This window comes from Perna viridis, chromosome 1 (assembly GCF_037379345.1).
Source record: "Perna viridis isolate PV_CMFRI_1.1 ecotype Kerala chromosome 1, ASM3737934v1, whole genome shotgun sequence".
NCBI classification, from domain to species: Eukaryota; Metazoa; Mollusca; class Bivalvia; order Mytilida; family Mytilidae; genus Perna; species Perna viridis.
The window spans coordinates 66,546,352-66,572,118 of NC_142445.1; the positions used below are offsets into that span (position 1 = coordinate 66,546,352).

The 25,767-nt window shown below is 33.5% G+C and overlaps 1 protein-coding gene across 2 annotated transcripts in view; it reads right to left on the reverse strand.

Annotated features, from left to right (window-relative positions):
• LOC148629933 (uncharacterized) overlaps window positions 1-25,767 on the reverse strand; it is a 54,438-nt gene that overhangs the window by 12,763 nt on the left and 15,908 nt on the right. Inside the window, exon 1 of one of the 2 annotated variants that reach the window (XM_088564790.1) lies at window positions 10,507-10,911. The exons of the other annotated variant lie outside the window; for it this stretch is intronic. Coding sequence (XP_088420916.1) covers window positions 10,507-10,879 — 373 coding nt within the window. The 5' untranslated portion in view covers window positions 10,880-10,911. Of the gene's footprint in view, window positions 1-10,506; window positions 10,912-25,767 lie in introns of those variants that run through there. 2 annotated transcript variants of the gene reach the window in all.

Consider the following 25,767-nt stretch of genomic DNA (forward strand, 5'->3'; position numbering starts at 1 on the left):
TGGCAGTTCAAGGGACAAATGTTCAGCGTTAATACATAAACTGTTATGGCAAATGTGCGAAACATGCAAGTGCGGGGGTATATCTAAAAGATCATGCACAAGCATATACATAAATCTGTGAGCTAAATGATATTTAATCCTGCCACCAGGCCATTTAACTTTCAAACGACCATATTTAGGGCCTCTAGTAAAGCCTCTTTCTCTTTGATTAACAGCAAATCTAGTAGACCAAAATTTACAATTTTTGGAATTTTGCTGATTTAGATCAATTTTAGAATTAAGCTTGGCTAATTGCAGAATTTTCCATTGGGGATCCATTTTGGAAATGCCATGTGACTAGTACCTACCCAGGTTATGTAAATTAGTTGCAGCATCTGACATAATTTGCATATTTTTTTTCTAACTTTAAATCGAAAGTAGTGGTACTAGGTCTCAGTATCGTATAGATTTCTCCATTGGCTCCAATGCTAACGGTGCATGTTTCAAAAAATTTTTAAAAATTGAAAAGTTGATTCAAATAAACTTTCATACATATATCATGTTTCAGGAAATGTTCAAATTTGATTTTAACTTAAAAAACCTAGACCAGTCCACGAAGATTGGAAAATCATCAAACCTTGAAGTCAAAAGCACATGTTTTCTACTTTCACTTTGGTATTGTTGTTGTGCTGCAGTACTCCCTATCAACTGGATATCCTTCCTCTTTCCTGTCTTTGAATCTGTAAATAAAAATCACACATTTTATCTACTTGGACACATCTTTAAATATGGCCAAAGTTCAAGTTCAAAATTAAATGCAGCTCTTTAAAAAAAAATAAGAAAAAAAAGGAACTCTATTTTATTAGCCTCCATGTTTTGACGTACACCCGCTCAAGAATATCAATACGATACTGGTACCATTTGGATAGACCTGACAATATATGGATTGTGAAGTTATATTAGCGTGGCCTAGTCGCAAACCATTTGAGGTCTAGTGGAAGGAATATCCACGTGATATTTAAAAGAAAATAGTTTTTGAACCTGATTTTAAGATATGACAATTTTTGCATTTGACTGGAAATATCATTTGCAAAGGGGTTAATGTTGGGAAACTCAATAGAAGTAAACCTCCTCTTCCTCTTATTTTTTCCGGAATAGAGAGATTTGACGTATTTTCAATTTTACGACATATTATTTTGTTAAAAAACTACTATAGAATTTGTGATAGATTAATTTTATACATTACAACACTAAATTGGTTTTCAGAAATTGAAACTGTCATTTTGATCCAAAATTGAAATGTGTCATTTCTGAGCTCCATGACTTTCATTTTTCTCCCCATATGTGACCGATGAATACCGAAAATTCCGAAAGCGGCAGATTTTAAGCTCCCACCGGGAGACAGACAAAACAGTAGGAGATTATGAAATGTTTGATGAAATACCAAGAATTTTCCGATGAAGGCGAGAGATTTAACACCTATATGTATTGCATTTATTTAGAACTTTCCTACATCAAATTAGTACAATTCACAATCATAAGTTTTAATGAAAAATGTCATTTGTATATTTTTCTCATTTATATATCTACAACTAAAATTTTATAAGCATTAATTTTTGCTAAAAGTAATGATAAGTTTCTCGACAATGAATTATACATATACGTGCTTATTATGTTTTACATATTGTACTAATTAAAAAAATATTAAACACAGTGCAGCTGGGATCTGTCTGTCTGTCTGTCTGTAGCTAAGCACAAGAAACACCAGTGACTTTTAACTGCTTATATTTATTAAAGATAAAGTATCTTCATGCAGTGCAACCATGAAATTCAGAAATCAACGGTAATACACAATTTGTATTTTTCTCTCTTTGGAACACTCTCGATGATCACCAAATTTTATGTAAACGGGTTTTTAATTATGTCAATACTTTTTGAAAAAAAACCACTACTTTACGGAACGGGAGACAAAATTATTGATCGCATATAGCCTTTTAATGCGTATATTGAAGTAAAGATTCTTAGCATGGACATATCGTGACTACCAAATAGTGACTACCCAGAATTTTTTTCTGATTAACTTGATATTAATTACAAAAAAAAAATTAATAAATAAAATAAAATAAAAATACAACAGATCCACATTTAACAGTAAAACACATCATACCTTGTACGAGTCTCTGTTAAGGTTTTATAATACGATTGGTTACTATACAACTCAAACAAATAGTGTTAAATAAAACACCAAGGTGTAAGTATTTTTTAAACTTTTTTAAAAACTTTTTTCAACATACATTGATTGAATACGCATACAATTTTTTAATTTCGTTTGTAAACAAAAATAAATTTTCTTTTTTGATTTTGTTAAAAAACGAAGATAAAACAAATTGTTTTAATTTTTTTTTTAAATGAAAATAACGAGTTTACTAAAGGTAGATAATATTATTTCTTCTAGTATGTGCTACAGAGCCTTATGTATCATCATCTTTTTACTGCGTCGGCTATCTTTTTTTAAAGATAGTACTTGTTTTATATATTGTGTGTGTCATATTCGTTTTTCATTTGAGAAAAAATCTTTTGTCAACCTTCCGTGCAGTACAATGCTTGAAAGTTCAGTCTTCAACTTACGGTTGCAACAAGGACCTCCAAACATTCGTTTACAAACACATTGTTGTAAGGTAGAATTGAATGAGCCGTGTTGAGTACAATATCCACAAGTTTTTGTTTGGACTGAATGTTTTTGCCACCAATCATTTGTCATATTACAACCATGTAAACAACCATTTAAGTCATTATACAAATGCAAATTGCAACAAATATATTTTTCCCTTCGAATTACTCCTGCTCCACACGTAGCATTGCATGTTGACCATGGAGACCACTGCTGTATGATACAAAAGGGTCCATTTGTATTACATGCATCACATAAATTTACAAACACCAGCGATGCAAGTAAAACAAAATGTCTACACTTATAATTAACACGATTCATTGTTCTTCCAAAGTTTAATGTATTGTATGCTATTCTGAAAAGTGAGTTGTTAAGACTTCGAGTTTTATTGGAGTCTAGATTAAGCGGGGTAAAATACTTTAATCCCGGGTCACACATTATTTATTCTAAAGAGGCCTTGACTGGCGAAAGCTTAATCTTTCCTCTCACTAAAAGAATCAATAGCTAGAATGTAGAAATTTATAACATTGTCACCTAATCGGCTGTTTCAAAATGAAATGTTTTTTGTAATAAAAATGTCCTTGATTGTGAATAATAAGTATAGTTTGCAAAAATCTTAAATATAAGTCTGACTATCTTCAAAAATGCTTAAGACCAAAAAGTGACGCTGAAGTATTTGAAATTGACATGCTTTGACGTTTTTTTTAGATCACGTTTGCTTATAAAAATATATTCAAATATTCGGAACAATTTATGTACATTTGATGAATCAGGTATACAAATTGAAGTTAATGAAAGAATAATCAAGGGAACCAAGGCTACAGCGGAAATCAAAAGAATGTAGTCCAGAGACAAGGACCCGACATGGAAAACAGACATACACAACAAGGAACATAAAGTAACTAAAATCATACACAAAAAGTAACTAAAGCAAATGAGCAACTCGGACTCTACTAAAACTGGGAGCATAGACCAGGTGCACCGTTGGGGTAAGCGTCCACTGCCTTTCTAGAAACATCCGCCGAGTTGTTTATAAAAAGTAAAGTCCGGGGTAGACGAAATAGGAAAGGAAAACTGTGACACATTGAACAAATCAGTTTTTATGGCGCAGATGGATACACCATAACGATCCACAAGTTCATGGTGACGGCTATAAAACTTCGGTAGTGATGACTTCAATCTTGTAGCAACATAACTCTGTTCCAGAAGCCTATTTGTTAGAATTCTAGTGAGATACAAAAAGTCTGCGTAGTTTCGGCAGATGGTGGCATAACGTATTGAGTTGTGATATGAAAATCAACAAATCAAATGTTTATAATAATAAATATTAAAAAGCTGTAAGTTGCCTAATAATATTTTATTTTCCTGTATGTTTCATTTAATACAGCCAAACATTGTGAAATATTCAACTGATTCTAACAAGTATTACTCGAGTCTGGTGTTGTTAATATGTTTGGTTACCATTTTTTTTTCTGTCGAATTATGAGGGCAGTGCTTCCAGCAGCCTATAAAAGGAGACAAAATTAAATTCTCATCTGATTCACGTCATTTATACTTGAAGAGTAGGCTTTATCCCTGATTTTCGAGTTCATCCGTCACTGCTGTGAATACATTAGTTTTTAGAAGGAATTTAGTTGTGCAATGAGCTGACCCGGTAACAGACCAAGAAAAAAACAACTGTTTATAAGTTCTGGATTACTATACTTTAAACAAATTTCCGTATTTTACAATAATACCAAAGGACATTAACGGACAGGGTTTTTTTATATGTCCTCCCTGTGTAAATAATTTTGAATATCTTAACTATAGACAATCATCTAAACTAGAGTATAGGATTTTCAATTACAACACATTTTTTTCTCTGCACAAAACTCCTGCTCCTGAATGGTATAAACGTTCCCATTTACATCATATACCAGCCTTCATCCATTGTTTTACTTATTGCTTAAATAAACTACAAATTTTATTATTCTATTAAAATAAATATTACCTGTCGAAACAAGTCTGATAAAGATACTCAAAATTTAGTCCACAAGATACTAAGGACATAATTCGAAATGTCGTTACATGAACCAACGAGATTACACCTTTTGGACAAAAAAAATCACCACTTGATTTCCAAAATTCTCTGTTGATAAGTAAGTCATTTCCCTTTCCCTTGAAAATAAACATTTTATTAAGTCAATAAAGTGTGTTTTAGTCAAATCCCTAAAAATTGATATTTGCCACGGTAACGGTAACAAAATCAAGTTTACTTATCATAATGTTAAATTACGATATCACTTATGTTAACCATTCGTGTTTAAGATAATGCACAGCTGTTTAATAATACATGTACGTGTGTGCGGGTCGATAGAAAATCATAAAGAAAGGTTGATGATTACTAACTTCTTATTATGATTTAAAATATGTTGAAACATTAAACACCGATCTAAACAAATAGGAAATATTTATTTGAAGCTCCTCTCTCAATCCTTGTTCACATATATTAAACATAAAATTGACAAAGTTTTATCTGTTGGGATAAATAAGGTAAACACCGAGTTTGACCAAATAACTGTTATTTATAAGTTCGTCACGTAAATGGTCTCGCACATCATAACTAAGATAGCTATTCGTTTTCATCCAGCATGATTAAAAAAAAGTTTCAAAATTTTAGAAGAATATTCATAAAAAAATCACTTAACGTACACTTTAAGCATTCTTTGTGTACAATAAAATGAGTTACATAGTATGTAACATTTCACCAAGAGTCTTCCGATTTGTTTTTTTGTCAATTATGTGCAGTAAAGTTCTAATAATGATCTCAATTGTGTTTTTTACAGTGTAAGTTGTGTGAGAATGATATTTTTAGTAATGTACAATACTCAAGACATAGTACATAAGAAAATTACAGATCTCTTTCGACAAGAAACATTCCTTAAATACCTTAGTTATTTCGTACCTCCCTTTTACTGCAAGGTCCAAATCCTTTTTCTCATTGAAATTTGTACAACTTGGGAACGAATGTGCGAGGAAAAAAAATAACAATTGAGAAATGCTGTCATTCTGAATATGTTTTGTCACAATCTTCTTTTAAATTTTGCACCTTATGAAGATTATAAATGTTAACATTCCATCTTAAATTAATGTAAAATACGGACTTGTCAAGAGTAATGAAGAAAACCAAGAAAATATCGGAAATCAAAAGAACGCAATTCAGGGAAAAAGACCAGAGAGGGAAAAAAGACACATACAGCAAAGAACATCTTATAACCAAAATAATACGTACAAAGCAACAACAGTAAATGAGCAACCTTTACTTTACTAAAACTAGAAGCATGGACCAGGTGCACCGGTAGGGTAAGCGTCATCTATTTTCTCTACAAACAGTTGACGAGTTTAAGGTCAAGTCCGGGGTAGAGTAAGGAGGAAAAGGAAAACTATCATAGATTGAACAAATCGGTTCTTATGGAGCAAATGGACATACCGAAACGAGCTCATGATGACAACTTTGAAACTTCTGGAGTAATGACTTCAATCTTGTAGCAACACAACCCTGTTCCAGAAACCTTATTGTAAGAAGTCTAGCATAGTACAAAATGTTACGACAAGCTCTGACATCACGTATGAGTTGTGATATGAAAACTTCAGATGCTAAAGGGATGGTGCTACAGACGAGAGGAAAGGTGACAATACGGATGGAAAAGTCATTGCATTTGTCGAATAGTTTGGGCAATATTTTCCTTTTTCCCTGATCCATAAGTGTAGGTAAAATATGGGACTGACTTCCAGTGCCTGTAGTATCTTTTATCTCAAATTCTTTTGAGTATATGCGTAGTATAAATCCCTCAAACTAGGATTGTTTTACAATCGTCATCAAAATTGCGGAGACTGAGATCAAAGGATCTGACTTAACGATGTACCTCCATTAGGTTCAGATCAGCTATAAAGTCAGCCTCATAAAAATAAAAGAATAGGTCAGAAAGTAGTGGAGAGCACAATTTGTTCCCATTGGAATGTCGAGCGTTTGCTAAAAAAACACGACCACCACACTGAAAAAATATGTTATCGATAAAAAATCCAGCATTTTAAAGAAATCTTCTTCGATATGATCCGGAAGATGATTTAAAATCATTTTTTACAAAGAATGAGGAATCTCTACCAAGTACTACATATCCGTATATAAGCGTACTATCTATTTTGGAATAACAACAATGTATAATGTTTCTGATTTGGGATTTTAAAAGCAGCGACTTGTTAAATTGCTTAACAGCGCTACCTTTAAGCTCAAATGGTTTGATATGAATTGCAAAAGTTTCTGAGCCAAAATAAAGCAAATTAAGTTAGAAAATATTTAGATTGGTTTTTAGTTTATAGAGTATACCACCTATATTGCGCAGGTCCGGGTGTTAAAAGAATAGGCCTGCAGCAGCGCTAAGCTTGTCGTAAAAGGCGACTAAATAGTGCTCAGAAACCTAGCCGGGGGCTAGGCGCTCTGCCCACAGAGCAACTGGGATGTGTGCCCCAGGTGGTGGAATGGGGTACCCCTGGCGTGTTGCATGCTGGGGTTGTCAGGCTATAATACGGAAACCCTGACCGCTAACCATAGTGGTGCACCGTGTTGGGAAAGATGCCACGTTCCTCGCACGTTAAAGAACCCTGCTGTGGTATTCGATAGGAGTAGGAACCTTTGCGCTCCGCCACAGGAGGCTAAATTGCCCGACCTTACCCATCCCCCCTTTTTCCAGTGGCAATCAAAATTTGTCGACCCTATTATCCTTGTGACCCATCCTTTTTTTTTTCATTTCATGTTCATTAACATTCATTTCATGTTCATTGTCTGAATATAGCTGAAATATTGCTGCTCGGACGTTAAACCCCAACAAACAAACAAACAAACCTATATTGCGCAAAAAAACCTACCTAGACGAGAACAGAAATTGCGTTTTAGTTGACGCGAGAAAGTGAATATTGATGTTGTTTTCGTTGGTGATGATCTCAGCATAAGAAACATTAAAACAGCAACATAAAATTTGATTTAACATTACTATTTTTATTTAAAACTATCAAGGAGTAGTGGCTACGTTTCATAAAAATAGGACCACGCCTTGTATTTGATAGTTTTCGGAGTCGCACAGGTGCATCATATGTGAGAAGTGCCAATTTTCAGATCTGTAGTCGCTGATCAAGATATTGAAAAAAATATGTAAGCCGGAATACCTAAATGTTTCGTCTAAATCAGGACTTGAAAATTTGATTTATTTCTGAGTCATTTTTTTAATAGATTTAGTATAATCAAAAACCGATTGAAGAAAGAGAAGTTTTATTTATTCCATTTGTTCTTATGTCCTTTCGCATTCTAATAGTGATTTTTGAAAAAAATGTTAGATTTAAGCAAATGTGCACAGTATTCAAAACTGATTGTTTATTTCAAATATATGCTTTGTTTCCTGTGATATCAAAATGAAAACAAACAAAATACTATGAACACCTTGTGTCAGAACAGACGGATATCGAATTACATGTAATATACCTCAAAATCGTATTATCAAAGACATGAGATAGCCTGGACACAAATAAAGACTTGAAGTTCTATATCATTATAAAAATGACAAAATCACATTTCTATTAAATGAGCGGTTTTGAAAAGGAGATGTCTGTCACATTATTTGAAGGTCTAGACCAAGTACATGTACGTACGTTATCTCGAGCTTGCATCAGCAAGCAATTTTGTAGGAAAAAAAACATTATTTCTACTTTCTTAGTCTTTTCCGCACTTCACTTATTTAACGCCAGTATATACTTGTCCAAATTGGATTCATTAATCGTTATAATTAGAATGACATGAAATTCGCAAAATGTGATTAAAATGCACGTATTAATTCACAGCCAAGTATTTCAATGCGCCATAGTTTGTAACCAATTTCAGGAGTTACACAAAATATCTTCAAAGAAGTTGACAGTTCTAAATGGTAAAGGGCATGACCAAAACGTGGTGATTCCAGCCGACATTACCAGTAGATATGCATACGAAAGATATCGGCCATATTCAATCATTTTCTGTTGCAGCAATTTTTGATTAATGAAACACAAAACTAAGAAAATTGGAGGCATTTCAAATTAGCAGACAACGTACAATATGGTTCTGTTAATAGATTTTCATAAAATTTGTCAGAGATGATGATTGATGATCCAACTTTTTGTTAACAATTGTAAAGAAAAAAAAACACATACGTATAAAATTGATTTCAGAATAATTGAGCCATAGCGTAAGTGTGATGCTTTACAAGACATTATTTAGATTACTTATTAGGATTTTTCCTTATTCTGCTGTTAACTCATAACTGGATCATAGAATCTTAAAGATTCGTAAAATATATAGGAACCGTACATTCCTTCTTTTTTCCAAGAAATTAAGTGGTTACTGCCTTTTTTAGTAAATAATTCAAAGATTCAGTTTTATATTATATTTAAAACTTCTCGCTCATGTAGAGTACATATTTTTTTTTAATAAATTTGCAAGATGACCAGAAAATATTTAATGTGTTATAGTTATGATCAACATTAAGTTGATTTCTTCCTGAAATATGCTTCGTTTTGATATCATAACAAAGTATACACTGTAGTTGATATGATATATAAGAAGCGGAAATGAATCTGTTAAATCCATCATCTGTACTTACTGATCAAACCATGCAACTTTGTATTAATTGAATGACTTATCCAAAATTAAATTAATATTAATACTTCATCAAGATACATATTTTTCTTAAATAGGTAACATTTTTTAAATTCTATATTATGTTTACATTTTTTGATTCAGTATAAATGTTAATATGACCGAAATAGTCATAAATATTTTCAATATGCTACCGAGGTATTTCTTTCCAAAAATTACTTTTTGTACGTAAAAGCGAATTTGGTAACGATATATCAGTGGTAAGATTGGAATGAAATGTGTGTCTGATCAATACTGTCAATTGAAGGTTTCTTGACGACTGTATTTCATCAAGCCATATGGATTCAACTTTTTGAGTTAAAAAAACTACTGCCATCAAGAACAAATGAGTGCATTCATTTCAATACCAAACAGGTCAACTTTCAATGTAATACAATCTTCAAAAATCCTTGGGAAGTTCTTATAATTAAATTCTGTCGACTGTTTAATATTAACTTATCAGATTCCGTAGCATCCTGTATCAATTGCTTGAAGAAAAAAAAACACGTAATTTTCGTTTTATGAGATATTCATTTACATATTTATTTCTATTTAAATTGGCATTTTAAAATTAAATTTGCCAATTAAACATAAATAACATGTTTCTTTAGAATATTTAGGAAGTGCATTCTTTGTTTACGGTGCGCATGTTGCTAGGATGGGTAGAAAAGTCGTAAAAAATGTGCATTTTCCCCTATTTTGACTTCTGGTCTTTATTTCTTCCCACCGCATGTTGCTATGGGCCAAGTCTCATTCGGTGAGGAGAATATATGAGACTTTCTTGTTGGAAAGCTTAATGCATTTCTACACATCAAATGATTTCCAAATTATTATCAAATAAGTGAATTAATATAAAGTCTTTCAAACGACGTATTAAAAGATAACACAGTGCATCCGCACTTTCACAATCGTCTACTTGCAAGTCGACAAATAGCCATTCATAGTTCTGGTCTTACATTCTACATATATATGACGCAGAAGTCGCTCCGTCTATATGAAGGAACTTTATTGTTATGATTTTTACTACTTTTTATGATTTAATTTGAATATTTTACTTGTGAATACCATTTGTATATAATACAGAAGCCGTACGAATAAAACAAATACAAATCAGGGTGACGTACAAATCAATTAAACCTTTTTGTCGACAACTTACCGTCACAACAAGAACCTCCAAAATTACGATTACAAACACATCGCTTTAAAGAAGCATTAAAAACACCGTGTTGTCCACATTTGCCACATGATTTAGTCTGGACTGAATGTTCCTGCCACCATTGATGTGTTATACCACAACTGTTCAAGCATTGAGATAAAGTATTATAAAGTTTCAAATTACAACAAATATACTTTTGTTTGGTCATTTGACCAATGATCATTTGACCACCTCCACAAGTAGCAGTGCAGTTCGACCACGTAGACCATCCATGTGTGCCACAATATGGCCCGTTTGAATTACACCAATCACTTGCATTACATGCAATTAAATTGACAAATAAAATTAAAAAATAATTCATCCGAGCAGACATCTATGTAATATACTGGTTCGTAGGTTTACGGTCCTTTCAAATTACCTGGTTTGCTGATAACTAACTATAATCAATTTGAATAATGTATAAAGAATTTCGAGCAAGAAATTAATTGATGTTCGATATTCGGGATATAAACAGTAATGCTAATGTGTTAAAACTAAATAAAAAAGTATTATTTACTACACGTTATCTAGTTGATAAAGGCTAAATCGACCACAAGGATAATTCGTTTGGATATTTTGAGATCCTTGATTGGACGTAACACAAGAAAGTTTGTAGATACTTCATTATGCAGAGGTTATGGATAGCATAAATTCTTGTAAATAAACAAGTGGGTTGCAATCTTTGAAAATATGAAGGTAAAAAAGTGAAATGTTCATTATTTACCGCAATTGATAATATGTAAGTGATACAAATCGTATTTAAAATATTATAATGAATTGTCAATAAGAGAGTGTTAGTTAAGTTCAAAGGATAAAAATGAACAAACCACAGAATGAGGGAACCAGCATTGGTAAAGCTCATCCATTCTATTGACTTACCTTAGCTTATGCAATAAAATTCTATATTGACTCAATAACGAACTCAATTTCGAAAAAAAGAAGGAATTTAATTTGATTTAAATACTGTTTTAAACAAAATAGTCTCAATTTTATTAATTCATTAAATTTGAAACCAAGCCAATGTTGTTGAAATGTTTGTTCTCCAATTATAAGATGTAAACGGGAAAGGCATCTCCTTTTTTACCAAAATAAATGAGTGAATTTTTAATGTAGCCATTCTCAAGTTGCTCCGTTGGTTTTAAATGAACGTTTTGTTACTTGATGCATGGATTGTTTTTAAGTTCATATTAATTTTGATTTGTTGTATCATACATATACGTTAACAAAGAGATTGCTCATGGTACATGTATCAATGGTCTCGTTATATTATTACCAGCTACTGTATTTTTTTATGCAAACATTTTGTTAGACTTTAGTCAGAATAATGTGTGTACAACAAGAGGAAAGACGTAAACAAAATTGTAACATGGCCTAGGAAAATTATTATCATAATTTGTTTTTGCAAAACACATCGGACAAGCCGGTAAAGAAATTTATTGTACCTACACCAACTTGCTCTACATTTTGCATTTATTTTGGAAGCTTTTCAGGAAGAAACGGCGTTTATACTATCAGTTCATTTTACTAAAAACTACCAAAACAAAAACAAGTTAAAAAAAACTACAAGAAACAAGTTAAACAAGAAATAAAGCTTTAATTTGGTAATGTTGTTAGATAAAATACTAGATGAGGGATAACGGCAATATTGGCCGTAATTGTGTTTCCAAGACGATTGTTTGGTTGTTGGATATTAGACTAAAATATAAAAATAATACGAAAGGCTATTATTGCACTTGAGATTATTTAATTTTCAAACTGGTATGATTTTTTTTTCAACTCTGATTTATAAGTTTAAAATTTAATAATGAGGATTCATAAAAAAGGTGCTTAGAAACAAAATTGGAGAAATATTAGAATTTGATGTTTCGTAAGGACAAAAAAAATCCTTTTTCTATATCAATAAATATAGGCTGTAAGTATTGATGTTGGTTCTTCAGAGAAACTGATAAAAATAGCAACAAAATAACTCTGATTGAATAAAAAAATGATTTAAACCATGATGATTAGGTACCAGTCCACATAAAATTCATTCACTGCCAATGGTAAAGTGATTCATGGTGTAGTCTAAACAAAAGATGCGTTGTAAGTCTACATATGCTATAATTTCACATAACGATAATCATTTTTGCATTCAGATCTGTACTTTAAAAAAACATACATTCATCCCCCACTTAAATCAACCATATGTAACCAAATTAAGAACGATAACAAGGTGCCGATTTCATGTACAATCTATGTAATTTATATCTGAAAAGCGCAACAACCAAATGAAAAACAAAGACTGGTTATGTGATTAGTAACAGTTTCTAAATAAGAAATAAAACACTTCGGTGGGTTTTTGATATGCATGAAGCATTTTCTGTCTGATTTTGAGAAAGGCTGCTACTTAAATCAAGTTTGGACATGCCCGTCCGAGTGTCAAATATATAAACCGGCAGCAGCGCTATTATTGTCGTAAAAGTCGCCTAAATAGCGCACAGAACTCTGGCTGGGGGCTAGGGCGCTCTGTTCACAGAACAACTTGCTGTTTGCCCTAGATGATTGAATGGGGTACGCTTGGCATGTTTCATACTGCTTGCACGTAGAAGAACCATGATGTGGTATTCGACAAGAGGAGCCTCGGGATCGCTACAGGAAGCCAAATTGCCCAAACCTACCCAATCCCAATTTCCAGTGGCAATCAAAGCTCGTTGACCCTATTATCCTTGTGGTACATCCCATTTTTCATAATGTCATGTTCATTTTATCATCTATTTCATGTTCATCGTCCAGATACAGCTGAAATACTTCTGCTTAGGCACTTAACACTAATTAATTCATCAATCAAGCACTTGAATTTATCGGCTATAAAATGTCAGGTGCGGTACTTCAACACTTTATTATTTTATGGAAACGTATGAAAAATGTCATGAAACTATGCGAATGGATTCAAATACCCCCTTGCTCTGTCCGTGAGGAGGAACATCATACATTATTTATTTTTAATTACCATAACTTTTTGGCTTAGGACAAAAGTGCGACCCTGACGCCAAATGTTTATAGAATCCTTGTTCTTAAAGTCTCCAGTTTTGCTTAGATAGGCTCCGACCAATTGTTTCAGTTAGTTCCAAGATATCCCTGGAGGGCGATATTACGGATTTGATTACGATCATTTGTTCACCCACAAATTGAATAGAATATTGGACCTGTTACAAAATTATTGTAAATTATCAAATATTATCAGTTATAACCTCTGTGCAACGGGTGTGTTTCCAACCTGTTTTCTCCATTCCAAAATAGACGCAGCATTACAATGTTATTTGTGCTTTAAGCGATTTGACACTATTATAATTTATTTCCATTGATATGAACAATTTACTCTTTCGAGTCAAGCCCACGTCACAGGCAAAACAAGTGATCGAATTGTACGTTATGCAATAAATCATCTTTTAAATAACTTCTCAAATCACGACATCAAATGAAATATTCAATGTTAGACATTCGAAAGATATCTCATAATTTTAAATACAAACATAAAGTGATACAAATATCAATATTGTACATCAAAATAGTCGTAGATCTGTTGGTTATATCGTTGGTTTAATTAAAGACATCTTTTATATCAATTTAATATGACCAGGTTTACTTGGATTCCAAAATAGCCGTATTAAACGGTATTCAGTAATATATCTTGGTTACAACTCCACTCTATTGGCATCTGAGAAATATAATTTATTTATCAGTGGTTAAGCAATGTCAACAATAGTGCATCGATGGTAATTTCGACACTAGGGTTTTAGAGTTGCACATCTATTATTTTATTTATTTTATAATTATTACACCATATAACGTTTTGCGAATTATTTTTTTAAGTATTTATAAAAATTTGTAAAACATATTTAGATCCTCGATAGTTTTTTGGTTTACCTAGTTGTTCTTTATACCACAGAGATTATATTGGGTGACATGTCATCAAGTTTTATGTGTCTTCGGCAGTTTGTATATGAGAATGAATTCTGATTCGAATATTTGTTCTTACAATTTTACAAAGTGTTACATACTGATACAAATCGACCACAATCAAGGGAGGTAACATCACAGTTTGAAAGTCTTTATGGAGGGGCTGTAATTAACAAGGAACACTCTTGTATTGGAGTCTAGTCTTAAATCAGTAAAAAAAGACCAGTAAAAAGTGTTACATAATTGTACATAAACTACATAAAACTTTTTGTCAACACAATAAATACATTGCAAAAAAAACCTTTTACAAGTTATAAATTCGTCACCTGTGCGTTTGCTTTTTGCTTCAAGTATAAATATAGTCAATATTCATGACGTCACAAGGACCATACTTTCTAGGGTAACCACACAATCTATCATGAAGTGGAAGCAAGTGGCCATGGGATTGAATAATATTTTTTTTTCAATTCATTTTAATTTGAAAGCTATTTTTTTAACTACAGAAAATGGCAGTTTTTAATTTTGCCTTTCCGATTTTTTCCCAGCATTTAAAGCTGGGTGCAAATTTAGCAAATTTTCGTATTGAATGTAAACAAGCCATGGAAATGGCCAAAAATGCCGCATGATCATACGTTTTTGGCTTAAGAGTAAAACATAAAACTTTTTGATTTCGAAAAAGTTTATTCACAAGGGGCATAACATAAAAATGAGTTTTGTACTGACTTAATTCCTATAGCAATAAAAATGTAAATATCTTCAAAAGCGCTCTTTAGGATACGTTACTACTAGCAGAAGTCAAAAACATTATGTTATAGTTTTGTTTTGTTTTGTTTTTTTTTGGCCTATGGAGATGTTGGGCTACAAGTGCTATAAACTAGCAGTTTTTTTCGATAATTTGCCATTGCAACATGTGCAAAATGCCCTAAGTTAATAGTTCTGCTATGAAAACCAAATAATTGTGGTCAAAATTTTCAAATTCCTCTTTATTTCCGTTGTAACAAGAGACTCCGACTTTTTTGAAGTGATTGATAGGTGTGTTTAATTTTGTAATATTTTTTTCATAGTGGCCAGATTTTAAATGGGGAAGGTTGTATATTTTTACATTTTTTAACATTACCAGTAGATATTTTATCATTTTTTTATCAATTTGAAAAAAGTTACCAAAATGCTTTTCATTTTCAAATACTTTTCATACCATTGCAACAAGCGCCACCGAAGCCTGCTTTGCAAATGCAACGTTTTACTAAGTCATTGTACATCCCATAATTTTTACATACTACACAATACTTTGTTTCAATTCCATTAGCCTCCCACCACACCTTGTTTTTCCACAACTACGCAAACAATCATCAATCGACTTATAAATTGGATTGCAGCAAATGTATTTTTCTCTCCGGGTTACACCCCTTCCACAAACAGCATTACAAGGAGTCCAGTTAGCCCATTGCTCAGGTTTACAATAATTATTTGGATCACAGCCTTTCACTTTGTAAAAATATATAAAAAGTAAGAAACAAAGATGAAGTACATCATTTACTCTTGTTGGGAATCTCATTTTGTGGCTATAACAGAAATTATGAATTGAGCAAAAGCTTACTCGAGAATTAATAAAAACTTCCTTTGTGATAAATTAGCTGTAGATTTTTTTTACAAATATCAGGAATAGAAAGTTATCTTGGTTATAACTAGAATCAGTGGCATTTTTTCATTATTTAATAAAATATCTATTATAATCACCTCTTTTCAATTTAAGATGAATTGGTCTTTCAAATACAAATAGATCGATAAAGTATCTATTAAGTTTTAATCTATCACACATTTATCATATGTAAGACGCATGTGACAATAATGAATAATATTACTTAATAGCTGAAATGTCATCTGTAAGCATGGCATCTCAATCGAATTACAAAAAAATGTGAAAACGGCAATTTCATAAATATGTCTCTTAGATGACAATATAAGGTAACCATGAAGCAAACAAAAGGGTTTTGAATCAATGGATTTTACAGCTTACAGATAGTATGTTTTATACGCAATATGTAGAATTCGGTGGTACGTTCACTATTTGATAAATCCCGATAGATGAAACTTGTTTTAGACGGATTTTAAGTCCATTTTGTCTTGTATACGAGTTAACACAGATGGTACCGCAATGATCCTTACTTTGTACAGACACTTCAAGCGAAATGGTGGTTTAAATTTAGGTTTTACAGCTCGCTTAACCTCCCTCTCCCATTATAGCGTGACTATACCAATGGTGATTAAAATTATTTGCATGATATTGTCATAATCGGTAAATCAGCGGTCACATCAGCACAAAGAACAAATGCACGAGGTGAAGGGATATTGCTGCACCGGTACGGAATAGTTATGATATTGAAATTAAAATCTCTTTTATCATACAAATTCGATATGTAAGTCCAATAAAGATGCAGATCATGCTATTTCTGTAGTCTCTTATCTCGAGCTCTGATATATTGACGGTAACCATTTCCCAAAAGATTGAATGATTGATTGATTATTGGGGTTTAAGGCCCGAGCAGCAATATTTCAGCTATATTCAGGCGATGAACATGAAATAGATGATAAAATGATTGATTGATTGTTGGGGTTTAACGTCCGAGCAGCAATATTTCTGCTTTATTCAGACGATGAACATGAAATGGATGATAAATGAACATGAAATGATGATGAAATGAAAATAGGGATGGGACACAAGGATAAATTTTGATTGCCACTAGAAAAAGGGAGGGATGGGTAAGGTCGGGCAATTTAGCCTCCTGTGGCGGAGCGCTAGGTTCCTACTCCTATCGAATATCACAGCAGGGTTCTTGAGCGTGCGAGGAATGATGCAGCTTTCCCAACACGGTGTACCAGTATGGTTTGCGGTCAGGTTTTCCGTATTATAGCCTGACAACCCCAGCATGTAACACGCCAGGGGTACCCCATTCCACCACCAGGGGCACATAACCCAGTTGCTCTGTGGGCAGATCGCCCTAGCCACCGGCTTGGCTTTTTGGGCATTATTTAGTCGCCTTTTACGACAAGCTTAGCGTTGCTGCAAGCCTATTCTTTTGACACCCGGTCCAGCATGGGGCTTTACCAAAAAGAAGGGTTGTTGATTGACAATATATTATCAATAAAGCTGTATGTAAAGTTAAAGGATTAAGCATCTTTTAAATTTTTATTTTTTACGAGGTTCTGAAGAAATTCAGTCTCGTATAAATATAAAAACAATCCGGCTAGAAGAGGAGCACAGTTAGTGCTCATTGGAATGCCAACTTGTTGTTGAAAAATCGCTCCTCCAAAATGTTATCAATGAGGAAATCAAGCATATCGCAAAACTGCTTTTTAGTGTAGCACACTTTGTCATTCTGCAATGTTTCAGAAAAATATGTGGATTTGTAATCAAGAACGACATAATTTTTCGAAATAGCAAAAGACGTAAGAATAAGTCTTTTCATACGATATTTTAATTTATCTTGTGATAAAAGAGTTGGGAAATCAACAGTTTGGTGACAACTAATTTCTAAAAAGCTGTGGGATTGTAGGTTTTGAAGTAAATCTTGATTTTTTTAGTATCCACATATGATTAATGCAACTACGAGAGTATTTGGTATTGTAATAAGCTTGCTGTCCATCCTTAACTAAGGACAGTATCTTTGTAGGATGAATTCACATCTCCTTCTTGGACAAGACGAAGAACCTGCTATATACCTTTCTTTGTATGGATTCTTATGAAGTTTGGGAATCCAATACAAATAAGGTAAGTCCTCACATTTTCTTTCGATGTTGAGAGAAGATATGCAGGACTTGTGGTTGTTTTATAGGATTCCATCTTTATCAAAAGTACGTTTATATGTGGCATTATCTGAAATGTTACTATCAATGCTCAATTCTTTAATAAGGCTATTAAGGTAATGCGCTTAACAAACAAATAAAATGTTATTTGAAGCTTCGTCCACAGGGACGGTAACATATTTCTCATATAGTGAGGAAAGTCATTCGGGTGCCTCATGATCTTTGAATACGGACTTGGGTTTTTTATTGACACATTTCTGGAGATTGTTAATACGATTCCGTACCAACGATCGGATGGCACGTATCCAATCTGACAAGGACTCGATTTCTGTTTCCTGGTCCTTTTCTCTTTTCACCCATGATCTGGCATTATCATCCGGTTTTGAAATTAAGTTTCCAATTGATACACTGTGGTTCTCTGAATTTTGTACCATGAGAAACTACTTCACGTAGGAGTTCATTCTCAATTATATTCAAATCTTCAGTAATGACATGACCAGAAGGACTTTAATTAAAGAGAGAAGCGCAGTCACATGTCAGAGGGATTTCAAGGATTTTATAAATGCACAAAACGAGACTGAATATTGATTAAACGATTTAAACAAGAGAAAAATATGTGTTATTAGACATGTGTTTGTGCATATAAAACACAGGAATGAAAACAAATGATTTAAATCCTTCTGAGCAAATTGAAGTCCTATGAAAAACACATTTAATGACCATTTGAATTTATTTGTTTTGATGAATTAATTAATTTGCCATACAGATGTCTTTTTATTATAATTGTCATAGTGGTTCCTAACATAAAACATGACAAAGTGGGTTTTGTTTGATTTAAAAAAAAAACAACATAATTTGTCGACCTTATTGTCCTTGTGTCCCATCCTTTTTTTTTTCATTTCATGTTCATTTTATCATCCATTTCATGTTCATCGTCTGAATATAGCTGAAATATTGCTGCTCGGACGTTTAACCCCAACAAACAAACAAACAATATTTCATTTTTCCAACTGTAACTAATGTTTTGAGGAGTGAATATATTCATAATTGTGTTTAAAGATTAACATTAAAATTCAGATGTCAGACAAAAAATAATTAATTTTGTTTTGTTTTGTTTAGTTTTGTTTTTTTTTGTTTTGTTTTTTGTTGTTGTTTTTTTGTTTGGTCATTTCATGCTATATAGTATTTTCATCATTCTTAACAAATCTGTTTGCGATTATATATCATTGATTGTTGAAAGAGTTTCACATCTATAAAAAAACTTATCAGAATTATTGAAAAAAACTTAGATATCTTTTTGTAGTTGGTATCGGAGAAAATATAAAGCTGGAACTGGACAAAAATAAAAAAGGCGTTTAATTAAGAGAAAAAAGGGCCTATATTTCTCATTTCGCCGACATACACTCAGTCGATATTTAATGCGAAGTTAAAAGACAACTCTCTAAGTTCTAATTTGTTAACAGAAATAATTTGTTACGTCCTCACTCACTCTCCAAATAAACAAGCACGTCTATGAACGTAAAGATCTACGACCGGGATGTAAGACAGGCATTTCATTGACATTAGGCACTCAGACTATTCTTACATGATCTATAGAATTTCGATGGCTTTTTTTTCATTGATAATATTTTGCACGTCTGTACAAAACTAATTTGAAACCATCAATTTTATAACCTATACTTTTAATACACGACTAAAACTTTTTATTATAAGTATGCTACATAGTGTGTTATATGTAACCAAAACTGAAACACCTAGCTGTTTTAGCAGATACTTTGGTGAAAGAATAATCAAGCGAACCAAGTTTATAGCGGTAATCAAAAGAATACAATCCAGGGACAAAGACCAGATATGGAAAACATACACAACAAAGAACATGAAGTGACTAAAATCATGCATACAAAGTAACAAAAGCAAAGGAGCAACTCGGACTCCACTAAAAACTGGGAGCATGGACCAGGTGAACCGGTAGGGTAAGCGTCCTCTGCTTTTCTAGAAACACCCATCGAGTTGTTCATAAAGTCATGTGCGGGGTAGACAAACGAGGAAAGGAAACTTATGATACGTTGAATGAATCAGTTTTCATGGCGCACATGGATACACCATAACGATCCACGAGTTGACGACCATAAACCTTCTATAGTGATGACTTCAAATCTTGTAGCAACATAACCTTGTCCCAAAAGCCTACTTGTTAGAATTCTGGCGCGATACACAAAAGCCTGCGTAGTCTCGGCATGCTCTGGCATAAAGTATGAGTTGTGATATGAACACTCCATACGCAGATATTGAAGGGAGGTTGCAACAGATGAAAGGAAATTTGACAATTCTGAATGAAAAGTCCTCACGTTTGTCGTAAAGTTTGGTCAGTAGTTTTCCTTTACCATCGATTTCTAAGTGTAGGTCAAGATATCAGACTGACTTCACAGTGTCTGTAGTATCATCATGCGCCTTGGAAGGAAAAACATGTCATGCGCCGCCAGTAGCAATCGCCATATTGCAAGTGAGTATAATTTGGTAAAAATCTAACAACTATGATGCAACTCCTCAAACATGTGTCAAACATATATTTGACATTAGGGCGTAATCATCCCTTTTTAACTATGTATCATGTTAAAAGCGTAGTAGATAACTTGGAAATAGTGGGCAAAAATCCGTAATTTACCCAATTTTATTAACATTAAGAACAAATACCATAAAACTTACGATATTATCAAATATTATCTGAGAATTTGATCTTGAACTTGATATCACAAAACAATAAATCGTGCGATAAAAAATAACATAGGACCAAATATTTACTTGAAGATTTAAAAAAAGAGGTATATCTCTCTGAAAGTACTAACACGATATCAACGTTTCCAATTAACAGACAAAATGAGATTTCAAAAATTTGTTATAAAAAATACGAATATCTGTTTTAGCGGGACCTGTGTATGAATATGCAGCCCCGTGCAGGCCCGGGTGTTAAAAGAATAGGCCTGCAGCAGCGCTAAGCTTGTCGTAAAAGGCGACTAAATAGTGCTCAGAAACCTAGCCGGGGGCTAGGCGCTCTGCCCAAAGAGCAACTGGGATGTGTGCCCCAGGTGGTGGAATGGGGTACCCCTGGCGTGTTACATGCTGGGGTTGTCAGGCTATAATACGGAAAACCTGACCGCAAACCATAGTGGTGCACCGTGTTGGGATAGATGCCACGTTCCTCGCACGTTAAAGAACCCTGCTGTGGTATTCGATAGGAGTAGGAACCTTTGCGCTCCGCCACAGGAGGCTAAATTGCCCGACCTTACCCATCCCCCCTTTTTCCAGTGGCAATCAAAATTTGTCGACCCTATTATCCTTGTGACCCATCCTTTTTTTTTTCATTTCATGTTCATTTTATCATCCATTTCATGTTCATTGTCTGAATATAGCTGAAATATTGCTGCTCGGACGTTAAACCCCAACAAACAAAGTGTATGGATATGCACGTAGTTTGAATAAAGAACATTCTATAAAATTAAGTATAGAATAAAACTCAAAATAAAAATCAGTTTAAAAAAACAATGCCATGGCATTGTTATAAGAGCAGAATCATTAACATATCGAAGTGTGTTATGATTAGAAAAAAATCACTACCAAAAACATCCACTTCCGGTAGAGGATAAAATTTATCTTATCCCTGCAGACATGGCTATGTAAACTTTTGCTTAGTTATATTTGGACAATCTCAGACTTAAAATGCCCCGTGCAGGTCCGGGTGTTAAAAGAATAGGCCTGCAGCAGCGCTAAGCTTGTCGTATAAGGCGACTAAATAGTGCTCAGAAACCTAGCCGGGGGTTAGGCGCTCTGCCCAAAGAGCAACTGGGATGTGTGCCCCAGGTGGTGGAATGGGGTACCCCTGGCGTGTTGCATGCTGGGGTTGTCAGTGTATAATACGGAAAACCTGACCGCAAATCATAGTGGTGCACCGTGTTGGGAAAGATGCCACGTTCCTCGCACGTTAAAGAACCCTGCTGTGGTATTCGATAGGAGTAGGAACCTTTGCGCTCCGCCACAGGAGGCTTAATTGTCCAACCTTACCCACCCCCCCTTTTTCCAGTGGCAATCAAAATTTGTAGACCCTATTATCCTTGTGGCCCATCCTTTTTTTTTTCATTTCATGTTCATTATATCATCCATTTCATGTTCATTGTCTGAATATAGCTGAAATATTGCTGCTCGGACGTTAAACTCCAACAAACAAACAAACAACACAGACTTAAAATAATCATTAACAGCATAATTTGTATCACTCATCACAAGTAGGCGCTGATGTAGACCGTTCCAAAACATCAAAACGTTTACTAGTTGACATTTTTACGTAGGTGGTTTAACTACGGCAACATGAATTGTTATTACATTCTTTTGATTACCGCCCCGTGCAGGTCCGAGTGTTAAAAGAATAGGCCTGCAGCAGCGCTAAGCTTGTCGTATAAGGCGACTAAATAGTGCTCAGAAACCTAGCCGGGGGCTAGGCGCTCTGCCCACAGAGCAACTGGGATGTGTGCCCCAGGTGGTGGAATGGGGTACCCCTGGCGTGTTACATGCTGGGGTTGTCAGGCTATAATACGGAAAACCTGACCGCAAACCACAGTGGTGCACCGTGTTGGGAAAGATGCCACGTTCCTAGCACGTTAAAGAACCCTGCTGTGGTATTCGATAGGAGTAGGAACCTTTGCGCTCCGCCACAGGAGGCTAAATTGCCCGACCTTACCCATCCCCCCTTTTTCCAGTGGCAATCAAAATTTGTCGACCCTATTATCTTTGTGACCCATCCTTTTTTTTCTTTTCTTCATTTCATGTTCATTTTATCATTCATTTCATGTTCATTGTCTGAATATAGCTGAAATATTGCTGCTCGGACGTTAAACCCCAACAAACAAACAAAACAAACTTTTGATTACCGCTATAACCTTAGTTCCTTTGATTACTCTTTCAGGTAGACAGATTTTGTTTACCTGAACGAAAATATTGTTGACGTAGACATTTTATGTTTTACCCAACTATTATCTTTTTTATCTTTGACATTATTTGACTAACCAAAAACATTAAACTAAACAAATCTGTTGTTTAGTTGGACAAAAATAACTGTCTCAACACTTTTTATTTTACGATTGTGGTTTCTCATACGTTGATCAAGCGTTTCCTGTGACACTTTATATAAGCATCAGTCATGAAACGGATATGAATAGTTATATCAGTCATCATTTTGTTAAGATATGTACATGTATAATGTGACTTAAAGAAAGTGTGTTATGTTGGTATTAGTATCAGAACTAGTGATGCGCGTACTTTTATTAATGTTCAGTTTAATAGTGATATTTCCCAAGTAATGACAAAACATGCGCAAAGTTTTGAAAACTTTAATTTCAGAAATTACTCCGAGAAGATAAAAAAAAAGATTTTTTCCCTCTAATATATCACAGTTTTGATACTGCTAATGACGATCTAAATAGATATTTAAATGGCGTTTCCGATACATGCTTCTTTACATCTGGTTTTAATTTAAACACCTGTCTACTCTGAGGGATTGGATGGAAAAGAAATCGCTTGTTGTAAATGGATACATTATTTTTAACAAATATTTCAGTGGCGATTTTGAATTGTAAATACAAATCAGAAACCTACAATGGTATTTCAACTTATTATAAAGGATGATGATAATAAATTAAGTATAAAACAAAATACGTACTTTATTTAAAAAAAAAAAGCTCAATGAATGTACATTGATGGTGAATATTTACAAAACATACTACTCGTATTGCAGATCGTGTTAAAAGGGGACCAACTCCAATTTACTGTAAGTATGTAAATCCGCAATAGATATAGTAGGTATTCCAACAGAATCAATAAAATTACGATATCATAAGTAATTTTTTCCTTCTATCACTTCATACTCAGGGCAATTTAACAAAATTTCAATTTTTCATTATTTTTCATATTTTGTGATTTCGTTTTTTCTGCTATTCAAATCGAGATAAACTTATTGAGAGGAAAGAAAAAAACTGGGTAAAAAAAGTAAGATTTGAAGTTACGGCACTTGACCGCTTAGTTATAATAATTACACACATATATAACGAAATCGGCTCTTTCATACAAAGTTTAAAATTGTAGTACATCAACGTGCATTAAATAATTCACTTGAAACAAATTTGGAATAAAGGAAGTGTTCAAATTAAAAATGACACAAACATGCGCACCAGACAATAATTTCAAATTTGTTAAACAAACTAGTCACATCATCACATTTTCTATTCATAAAAGTTGTTGGAGTATCTTTATCTAGGAAATACACTTGGTTACGCTACTGACACAAAGACAAAATAATTCGTTGATAATTTTTATATTACTAAAGGCAAAATGTTTCTTTTCAACATTTACGTATAATTAATTCGAAGCAAGAATTAATGATTCATGCGAAAGATCAATATACCAAGGGGTCTTCAGTACTAATTAGACATTAATATAATAATCAACAGTACTTCTTCTGATCTATCAAAATGTTTATCTAATCATTTCTTTTTAGCATTTGTGCATTTTCATGGTTTTTGTATGGTTTTATAATTTAAAATTCAAAGGATATGATTAATATCATTGTAAATTATTGCTTAATCAGTACTTCAATCTCATTATATAATTTTATGACATCTGCTTTTTTTCAAACTGATTCATATTAGAAATAAGAAGTACAGAAATCACAAATATTGTTTTGTACTTTTGTCTAAATGGAATATAAACTAGAACATTTTGCTCATTGAATGATTGATTGGTTGTTTATGGTTGAACGTATCATGGTTGGTGTGTCATAAATTTCAAGATGTGAATAAATGACCATTCCTTACATTATGCTTGTTCGAAACACTGAACCGTATCTTCATTTATACTAGCTCTTAAAAGCAACAGCACACAAGTAGGAATGGCAGCTAACTAGGCTGACTCTGAGCCAACTAATATTTTGTTTGCTCTTTAAAGACTATTTTTTTTTATAAAAGAAAAGGTGAAATATTCAAATATTATAGTCAAGTGATTAATATGAAAATACACTTTTTAGAGTAGTTATCTTGAATGGTCCCTAAACTAGCCAATCGTGTTCGAATATGGAAATGAAATACGACATTGAGTTACTGCCCTTTGATCATATATCATATTATATGCTGCATTTTGAAATTTTATCGTTGTTATATTAAGATAATCATATCATACACAGACCAGCACATTTCCAATATTGAGCCCCGTGCAGGTCCGGGTGTCAAAAGAATAGGCCTACAGTAGCACTAAGCTTGTACTAAAAGGTGCCTAAATAGTGCTCAGAAACCTAGCCGGGGGCTAAGCGCTCTGCCCACAGAACAAGTGGGTTGTGTGCTCCAGGTGGTGGAATGGAGTACCCCTGGCGTGTTGCATGCTGGGGTTGTCAGGCTATCATACTGAAAACCTGACCGCAAACCATAGTGGTGCATCGTG